At 47.9% G+C, this 10151-nt stretch overlaps 1 protein-coding gene across 1 annotated transcript; it reads left to right on the plus strand.

Annotated features, from left to right (window-relative positions):
• The first annotated feature begins 3102 nt into the window (after positions 1-3102).
• Positions 3103-4949, plus strand: LOC144601132 (uncharacterized). Its single transcript, XM_078413084.1, has 2 exons — positions 3103-3331; positions 3750-4949. The coding sequence occupies exon 2, from the start codon at positions 3868-3870 to the stop codon at positions 4501-4503; it is 636 nt and encodes a 211-aa protein (XP_078269210.1). The 5' UTR covers positions 3103-3331; positions 3750-3867; the 3' UTR covers positions 4504-4949.
• Positions 4950-10151: the final 5202 nt, after the last annotated feature.

Below are 10151 nucleotides of genomic sequence, written 5' to 3' on the forward strand. Positions count from 1 at the left end.
CTTGGATCTGTGACAAATAAATGAGTTCTGTTGTTAACCCTGTGTCTTTCTGCATGGCAATGTATATAGAGAGGCCATTCGGTCTTTCCCCACTAATGATTATTCTTGCGTTTTTTCTTCCTTTGTTTAGTCCGGGAAGGGTGGGTGAAAACTGTCTTTGGTTAATGAGTCTGTTAGTTCAAATTTCTGGCACTGGTAAGCGTAAGGAATTTCACAAGTAATCGACCACATCGTTTGCGGCAGGTTGCTGTGTTCCATTGATTGCAGACTCTCAACGCCGATCGCCATCTGGGAATGCTGAGCCGGTGATCTCGCATCATTTCCATGGCGCCCTCTTTACCCAGAAACCTCCGCGCCCCAGAACCCGCCCTATGTTGTAGTGATACCGTGGGCATTGCCGGTCCTTCCCCCTCCGGGTCGCACGGTGGCCCAGCCGGGAGAGTCGCTGCTTCACAGCTCCAGGGTCCCGGATTCGATCCTGACCGTGGGTGCTGTCCGGCATTTGTACATTCTCCCCGTGAGCTGTGCGGGGTTTCTTCGGGAGCTCTTGTTTCCACCCACTCTCCAAAACCTTGTAGCTTCGAAGTTAGACTCAAACTTTGAGGAAAACTTAAGGAAAAACTTTTTCAGTCAGAGAGTTGTGAATCTGTGGAATTCTCTGCCTCAGAGGGCAGTGGAGGCCAATTCTCTGAATACATTCAAGAGAGAGCTAGATAGAGCTCTTAAGGATAGCGGAGTCAGGGGGTATGGGGAGAAAGCAGGAACGGGGTACTGATTGAGAATGATCAGCCATGATCACACTGAATGGCGGTGCTGGCTCGAAGGGCCGAATGGCCTACTCCTGCACCTATTGTCTTTTGCCAAAGAGCTGGAATAACTCAGCGGGTCAGGCAGCATCTCTACAGAAAAGGAATAGGTGACGTTTCGGGTCTGAAGAAAGGTCTCGACCAGAAACGTCACCTGTTCCTTTTCTCCAGAGATGTTGTCTGACCCCGCTGAATTACTCCAGTTTTTTTGTGTCGGTCTTCAGTTTAAACCAGCACCTGCAGTTCCTTCCTACACTCAAGTTTGTAGGTTTATTGGCTCGGTATAATTGTAAATCGTCGAGTTCGCCACCAGAACAGCATCCCACTCTCCATCGGAACTGCCCCCTCCATCGACTCCCTTTAAGTCCAGGCTCAAACCCTACTTCTATTTATTTCTTAGCGTTTGAGGCCCTCTGAACTGAGCTGTAAACTGTTTATGTATGTGTTGTTAGGTTTGTGTGTTATTGTGTGTTCTTTTTTAGTACCTGCATTTGGTCAACGTGGGTTGTGTTTAAATGTGCTATACAAATAAAATTGACTTGACTTGAGAAGCTGTAAGAAAATAACTGCAGATGCTGGTACAAATCGAAGGTATTTATTTCACAAAATGCTGGAATAACTCAACAGGTCAGGCAGCATCTCAGGAAGGGTCTCGACCCGAAACATCACCCATTCCTTCTCTCCTGAGATGCTGCCTGACCTGCTGAGTTACTCCAGCATTTTGTGAAATAAATGACTTGAGAAGCTGGTGGCTGTAACTGTCCCAGGCAGCGCATGCGCATGATTGCAGTGACGGGTTGACTGCTTTCAGGCTCGCGGGGAGTTCTGGGTAAAGCGGCGGCCATGGGTATCACACCGGCCCTTCGCTGCCACAAACAGCGTGTTTGGAATCGCAAACACGGATTCCTTGTCCACCAGGGAGTCTGATAAGCAGCTAGGAGAAACTGCGGGAGCTAGTTTACAAAAAAACCCACAAAGTGCTGGAGTAATGCATCCAGTGAGAGAAAGGGTTCCCCGGTCGAGGCATCACCAATCCATGTTCTCCAGAATTGCTGCCAGACTTGCTGTGTTATCCTTCTTCAGACTAAATGTAGATTGGGGAGAGCTAGAGGTAGGAATGGGCCAGATAAACCAGGGCCGGCAGTAGATGACCAAGGAAGGCTGGAACCTAAAATGACCCATTGTTGGCTGGGCAAAAGGTGATAATGAAGGGATCCGAGAATGCGAACAGTGGAACTAGTAGGACATCTAGTGTGGGACAGGGGGAAGAGAGAATGCAAGGGCTACTTGAAATTAAAGGAATCAATGTTCATACGGCTGGCTGGGTTGTAATCTGCCCAAGCAAAATATGAGGTGCTGTTCCTGCAATTTTCACTCAGGAGGCCCAGGACAGAAAGGTCACTATGGAAATTGGAAGGGGAGTTAAAATGTTTGGCAACCGGTAGATCGCATAGGCCAAGGTGGACTGAGCGTAATTGTTCAGCGAAATGATTGCCTGGTCAATGCTTGGTCTCGCCAATAAATATGAGCCCACACGGAGAACAGCGGATTCAGTAGATGAGGTTGGAGGAGGTTTATAGGCACTGGGCCTGTACAAAGGAGTTTAGAAGAATGAGGGGGGGAACTAATTGAAACATACAAATAGTGAAAGGCTTGGTTGTGGAAAGGATGTTTCCACTAGTGGGAGAGTCTAGGTCATAGCCTCAGAATTAAAGGACGTTCTTTTTGGAAGGAGATGAGGAGAAATATTTTTAGTCGGGGGTAGCTCAGCAGGTCAGGCAGCATCAAGAAGGGTCTCGACCCGAAACGTCCTACTCTCCTGAGATGCTGCCTGACCTGCTGAGCTACTCCAGCATTTTGTGAATAAATACCGTCGATTTGTACCAGCATCTGCAGTTATTTTCTTACACTTTAGTCAGGGGGTGGTGAATCCATGGAATATTGCAGTCCCACCACAAAACACCAGCACCTTCATCCCCGGGGCGCGGGTGCGGAGGGGGGAGGGGGGGGGGAGAGAGACACCAAGGGTGACCCTTTAAGAATAGGGGTAGGCTCTTTAGGACTGAGATAAGGAAAAACTTTTTCACCTGGAGAGTTGTGAATCTGTGGAATTCTCCGCCACAGAAGACAGTGGAGGCCAAATTCACTGAATGTTTTCAAGAGAGAGTTAGATTTAGCTCTTGGGGCTAAATGAATCAAGGGATATGGGGAAAAAGCAGGAACGGGGTACTGATTTTAGATGATCATCCGCGCCCCAGAATTCGCCCTATGTTGCGGGCGATACCAAGCGCGCATGCGCGGAGAGCCCCGGAAGTGGTGCTGCCAAGGCGCGTATGCGGTCCGCGGACAAAAGACTCCGGAAGATCGGCGGCAGGTAGGAGCGGGGAGCCGGGCGCGGGATCAGTCAGCACCGAGGCCCGGCCTGAGGAGCGGCCCCCGGCTGCGGGGACACGGTGGCCCGCTACCTGCGGACGGTGCCGGTCCCCCTCTCTCCTTCCGCACCCCGGGCCGGGGTGTGACTGAAGGTGCTGGTGTTTAGCGGTGGGACTGCAGATGCCACAAAAACCCGGAGTAACTCAGCGGGACAGGCAGTATCTCTCACTCTGTAGAAACGAAATGGATGATGTTTCTACTGAGAGTCATAGGAAAGGGACACATTTGGAACAAATGAATGGGAAATATGCACAAAGCATAGGGGGGGGGGGATGTGGAGCCCACAATGGTCCATTCTTGGCTGTTGGATAGGTAATAGTGAGTTATACAGACAGTGGTACTCAACGGGATGACAATGAAACTAGTCCAATGACTAGGGTGGGGGAGGGATGGAGAGAGGGGATGCAAGGGTTATAAAGATAGAGAAATTAATATCATCCTGCTTGCCTGAATTGTTGCCTGAAACGCTAATCTTTACCTGTTAATGTTTATTGTAAGTTCTTTTTACAGGGTAGAGGAAGCAGAGGATTTGTGTAGCAGAATCTCAATCTACTTCATTTCACCAGTAACTGTGTGGGAGGGATTCACTGTGTCAGCTGAACCGACAAGACGACAGAGAGTTCACAGCATGGAGAAATTATTCACCAGCTCTGACTGTGAGCAGGGATTCATCCAATCTTCCCACTTGGTGACCCACCAGCAAGTTCGTGCTGTGGAAAAACCATTTGCCTGTCCCGATTGTGGGAAGGTATTCACTCAAGCATGCAACCTGAAAAGGCACCAGATAATTCACACCGGGCAGAGGCCATTCACTTGCTCTGAGTGTGGGAAGGGATTCATTCGGTTGTCCAACATGATAACACACCAGCGTGTTCACACCGGGGAGAGGCCATACACATGTTCTGAGTGTGGGAAGGAATTTGCTCGTTTGTCCAACATGGTAATACATCAGCGAGTTCACACTGGGGAGAGGCCGTACACTTGTTCTGAGTGTGGGAAGGGATTCATTCAATCATCTGCGTTACTGAGACACCACAGAATTCACACTGGGGAGAGGCCATACACTTGTTCTGAGTGTGGGAAAGGATTCATTCATTCATCTGCGTTATTGAGACACCAGAGTATTCACACTGGGGAGAGGCCATTCACCTGCTCAGTGTGCAGCAAGGGATTCCTTCATTCAGATGCATTAGTGGAACACCAGAGAGTTCACACTGGGGAGAGGCCATTCACCTGTTGTGAGTGTGGGAAGGGATTCACTTAATCATCTGCATTGCTGACACACCAGAGAATTCACACTGGGGAGAGGCCGTTCGCCTGCTCTGAGTGTGGGAAGGTATTCTCTCAGTCTTCCCACCTGAAGACCCACCAGCGGGTTCACACTGGATAAACCATTTGCCTCTCCAAACTGTGAGTAGATACCCAACTCTTTCACTGTTATATGCAACGAACCAGAGAATTCATACTGGGGAAAGGGCATTCACCAGTATTTTTTCAGATGGGATTCACTTCACTATGACATTATGACTATGACTTAATTATGTCAGCTATTGGCATGCTGGCTTGTTCACACTGAGGTGGGGAAGTTGAGATAAGTTTTTGGTTCGGTGTTTTGCCACTATAGTTACTGAATCCAGTTGCAAGTCCATAAGTTACTGCCAATTTGTCACATCCACTAATAGACTGGTCATGCGGCACAGTTGGGGTTTGTTCCACTGCTGTTTGTAATTCCTATAACTGCTGGAATTTAATATCTTGGATTTGAGGCAAATAAATGAGTTCTCTGTAAATCCTGTGTTCTTGTCATTCTTCTTCCTCTGTTTAGTCTGGGAAGGGAGGGTGAAAAAAGCCATTGGCTCACGAGTCTGATAGTTCTAATCTACTGCGGCACTTGTGAGTGTAATGGTTTTCACAAGTAATCGATCACACCGTTTGTGAGAGGTTGCTGTGTTAAATTGACTGCGGGCTCTCCACATAAAAGTTGGGAATGCTGAGCCGGTGATTTGAGGTCATTTCCATAGCGCCCTCGATACCCAGAAACCGCGCCCCAGAACCCGTCCTATGTTGCAGGCGACACCAGGCGCAGAGAGCGCCGGAAGTGGTGCGGCCACGGCGCGCATGCTTTCTGTTGACAAAAGACTCCGGAGGATCGGCGGCAGGTGGGAGCGGGGAGCCGGGCGCGGGGTCAGTCAGCACCGACGAAAGGATATAGGTGGAGACAGGAAGACAGTGGAAGAACTGGGAAGGGGAGGGGAAGAGAGGGACAGAGGAACTACATAAAGTTAGAGATGTCAATGTTCATACCGCTGGGCTGTAAGCTGCCTAAGCGAAATATGAGGTGCCGTTCCTCCAATTTGCGGTAGGCCTCACTATGGCACTGGAAGAGGCCCATGACAGAAAGGTCAGACTGGGAGTGGGAGGGGGAGTTGAAGTGCTCAGCCACCGGGAGATCAGGTTGGTTAAGGCGGACTGAGCGAAGGTGTTGAGCTAAATGATCGTCGAGCCTGCGTTTGGTCTCGCCGATGTAGAGAAGTTGACATCTAGAGCAGCAGATATAATAGATGAGGTTGGAGGAGGTGCAGGTGAACCTCTATCTCACCTGGAAAGACTGTTTGGGTCTTTGGATGGAGTTGAGGGGGGAGGTAGAGGGACAGGTGTTGCAAGGGAAAGTGCCTGGGGAGGGGTTGGTTTGCGTAGGAAGGATTGAGTGGACCAGGGAGTTACGGAGGGAACGGTCTCTGCGGAATACACAAAGGGGAGGAGATGGGAAGATGTGGCCAGTAGTGGGATCCCGTTGGAGGTGATGGAAATGTTGGAGGATGATTTGTTGGATGGAAGGTGAGGACAAGGGGGATTCTGTCCTTGTTACGAATGGGGGGAGGGGGAGCAAGAGCGGAGCTGTCCTGGGCGCAGATGCAGTGTAGACGGAGGAATTGGGAGTAGGGGATAGACTTTTTGCAGGAGACAGGGTGGGAGGAAATGTAGTCCAGATAGCTGTGGGAGTCAGTGGGTTTGTAGTATCTAGATAGCTGTGGGAGTCAGTGGGTTTGTAGTAACCAGATAGTGTGTCTACACTTCCTCCCACCCTGTCTCCTGCAAAAAGTCTATCCCCTACTCCCAATTCCTTCGTTTTCTCTAGACAGACAACAATGCAACAAAGTTAGTGGTAAAACAGTAAAGTTTTTATTACGCCAGGCGGGAGTGGGGAGATCAGCACCGGATGTCTTCAGATACCCAAGCTCACCTCGTGTCCCACTCACCGAAACAAAGGACAAAACAGTATAGTTATATATTTTTCTTATCAGTGAATGAGATGGCACCACTCACATCATGCCCATACAAGGTAGTGAAAGAAATAAGGCCATGTCCATATAAGGTATTAAGAAGTCATGAGTAGGTCAGGTTTTTTTTCTCGAAATAAAGCAATCTCAGCTTATTCTTTTTTTTTTTAGCAAAGCCAACTAAAGGTCAGTTGGTTTTTTTGTAGTAAATGTTGTACTTCTCAAGGTTAGACACACACATACAGCTTACCTCTTTCTGCTTAGCTAAGCAATTTACAATGTGCAAGAAGAAGCAGGCAGCCATTTAGTGACCTGTTTCTTTTTAAACTTTCATTCCCTCCCTTTATCATAACATGATAACAATTAAAGTCTCCACAAAACACAGGTTAGTCGGACACACAGTATTACAAATATCAAAGCAAGTATTAGTAGAAAAATCAAACCGTAGTGCACTATGGACCCCCAAAGACCTCCTAACGAGCTGTATGGCCACAAGTTGCCCTCACTATAATAGCTATGCATGTGTCTTCCAATCTTCTTGGTTTTATTGACCTCCTGAAATATGTGGGCAGCTAAGTTGGTAACATTAGAGGACTCATTGGGAACATAAGTACAACTTTCCTGTCTTATTATAGCACAGGCCCCTCCTTACTTGGCCAGAATAAAATCCAGTGCCATACGATTTTGCTGGGCCACAGCACGGAATGCAACCATTTCAGCTGTTATGGATAAGAGAGCCGTCTGTGTATTGTCTAAGGGTTCTGCAGTGTCATTGGCCAATTTCCCCATTACCGAGGCCAAAGATATCAATTCACGGGAGGCACCTGTCCCCTAGGACGGGTAGGCAATCATCCAGAATTGCTCTGATTTAGATATGCCACACTTAGCCCGTAAGGGAAAGGATAACTCAGTCAGCTGTGGCACCATGCGCACGTGGGGGACTACGTAGGCCTGATAACAACAGCCACACCATGGCTTGGACCTTTTCCACAATCCCATGTCACCAGGTATTCGTGGTAACCAATCGTAGGCCCACGAACCACACACCAAATAAGTCCCATCTTTACAGACCATACAATCTCCGTTGTTATCTTTTGGCTTTCCCGATGCACTTGCAGTCACCCAGGTATATCCAGCATGGGTGATCTTCGACTTTCACTGCTGAAGATGTAGTCAGTAGTACTTGGCAGGGCCCGTTCCACTGTTCTCCTAGTTTCTTCCGATCCCAATTTCTTATTAGTACGTAGTCTCCTGGTTGTATGGATTCGCCGTTATGGTCAGCTGACAGTGGTCTCTGCGTCTCCAATACCTATGAATGCAAGACTGACAAGATTCGGGTCAATTGCTGTGCATATGTAATTAACTCGTCATTAAGAGCATGTAGATCAAAATTGACTTCTGTACTGGTAAACGCACTCCAAGGAGTACGTAATGGTCGCCCATATATGATCTCGGCAGGTGTTAGTTTAGTAATACTGTGTGAAGTAACTCATCTCAAACAGAGCGAGGGGAAGCACCTTAATCCAACTCTGCCCCATTTCCCCCCATTAACTTAGTCAATTTGGTCTTGAGTATCCCATTTGCCCTTTTGACCATACCAGAAGCCTGTGGATGGTGAACACAGTGAAATTGTTGCTTGATTTTAATATGCTGGCATATTTCCTTATTAACAGTGGCTATAAAGTGAGGACCATTGTTGGAGCTGATAGTGGTTGGCAAACCAAAGTGAGGTATGATTTCTTTTAGCAGCAGTGTAACAGTTGTTTCTGCTGTGTTATTCGTAGTAGGCAAGGCTTCAATCCATCCACTAAATAAATTAACAATTATTGAACAATATTTAGAATACTGTGCACGCGACATTTCAATAAAATATCTGTATGCATTCAAAAGGGCGGGATGGCATTGGAGTGACTCCCAATAGACAATAGACAATAGGTGCAGGAGTAGGCCATTCAGCCCTTCGAGCCAGCACCGCCATTCAATGCGATCATGGCTGATCACTCTCAATCAGTACCCCGTTCCTGCCTTCTCCCTATCCTTAAGAGCTCTATCCAGCTCTCTCTTGAAAGCATCCAACGAACTGGCCTCCACTGCCTTCTGAGGCAGAGAATCCCACACCTTCACCACTCTCTGACTGAAAAAGTTCTTCCTCATCTCCGTTCTAAATGGCCTACCCCTTATTCTTAAACTGTGGCCCCTTGTTCTGGACTCCCCCAACATTGGGAACATGTTTCCTGCCTCTAATGTGTCCAATCCCCTAATTATCTTATATGTTTCAATAAGATCCCCACTCATCCTTCTAAATTCCAGTGTATACAAGCCTAATTGCTCCAGCCTTTCAACATACGACAGTCCCGCCATTCCGGGAATTAACCTAGTGAACCTACGCTGCACGCCCTCAATAGCAAGAATATCCTTCCTCAAATTTGGAGACCAAAACTGCACACAGTACTCCAGGTGCGGTCTCACCAGGGCCCGGTACAACTGTAGAAGGACCTCTTTGCTCCTATACTCAACTCCTCTTGTTACGAAGGCCAACATTCCATTGGCTTTCTTCACTGCCTGCTGTACCTGCATGCTTCCTTTCAGTGACTGATGCACTAGGACACCCAGATCTCGTTGAACATCCCCTCTTCCTAACTTGACACCATTCAGATAATAATCTGCCTTTCTATTCTTACTTCCAAAGTGAATAACCTCACCCTTATCTACATTAAACTGCATCTGCCATGTATCCGCCCACTCACACAACCTGTCCAAGTCACCCTGCAGCCTTATTGCACCTTCCACACAATTCACACTACCCCCCAGCTTAGTATCATCTGCAAATTTGCTAATGGTACTTTTAATCTCTTCAACTAAGTCATTAATGTATATCGTAAATAGCTGGGGTCCCAGCACCGAACCTTGCGGTACCCCACTGGTCACTGCCTGCCATTCCGAAAGGGACCCATTTATCCCCACTCTTTGCTTTCTGTCTGTCAACCAATTTTCTATCCATGTCAGTACCCTACCCCCAATACCATGTGCTCTAATTTTGCCCACTAATCTCCTATGAGGGACCTTGTCGAAGGCTTTCTGAAAGTCGAGGTACACCACATCCACCGACTCCCCTGTCAATTTTCCTAGTTACATCCTCAAAAAATTCCAGTAGATTTGTCAAGCATGATTTCCCCTTCGTAAATCCATGCTGACTCGGAATGATCCTGTTACTGCTATCCAAATGATAGTGACTCCCATTGGACCTTTTACTGCCTTACCAGGATTGCTCCGCTGGCATATCCCACACTCATGCCGAATTTTCGGATGCCACCATGTTTCTTTGGTCATCCTTACCATTCCCTCCTTTCCAGCATGAGCAAGGGAGTGTATGTAGGTTAACAGTACAGGTAAGAATGCATCAGGTACATTAACTTGTCCAAGAGGGGTGAGCCAGAGGCCCGTATGGGTATCAATGGCACAGCCCTCTCGTTTCCAAAGATCTTTTTGCACGTCAGAGGCGTCCCCCTGCATTAACTTAACTTCACCCATATCTGGCAGAGCCGCAGAGCCGTTCTGTTTGCAAGAACTCTTTGTTCAGAGGGAACAATATTAAGGGAGTAGGAGGCCGACGCGCGGGAAGTGGCGTCGA

This window comes from Rhinoraja longicauda, chromosome 16, assembly GCF_053455715.1.
Source record: "Rhinoraja longicauda isolate Sanriku21f chromosome 16, sRhiLon1.1, whole genome shotgun sequence".
In the NCBI taxonomy this organism is placed as follows: Eukaryota; Metazoa; Chordata; class Chondrichthyes; order Rajiformes; family Arhynchobatidae; genus Rhinoraja; species Rhinoraja longicauda.

Excerpts from the sequence above, each read along its gene's own strand:
- LOC144601132 (XM_078413084.1), top strand. The coding sequence starts at position 3,868 with ATGGAGAAATTATTCACCAGCTCTGACTGTGAGCAGGGATTCATCCAA.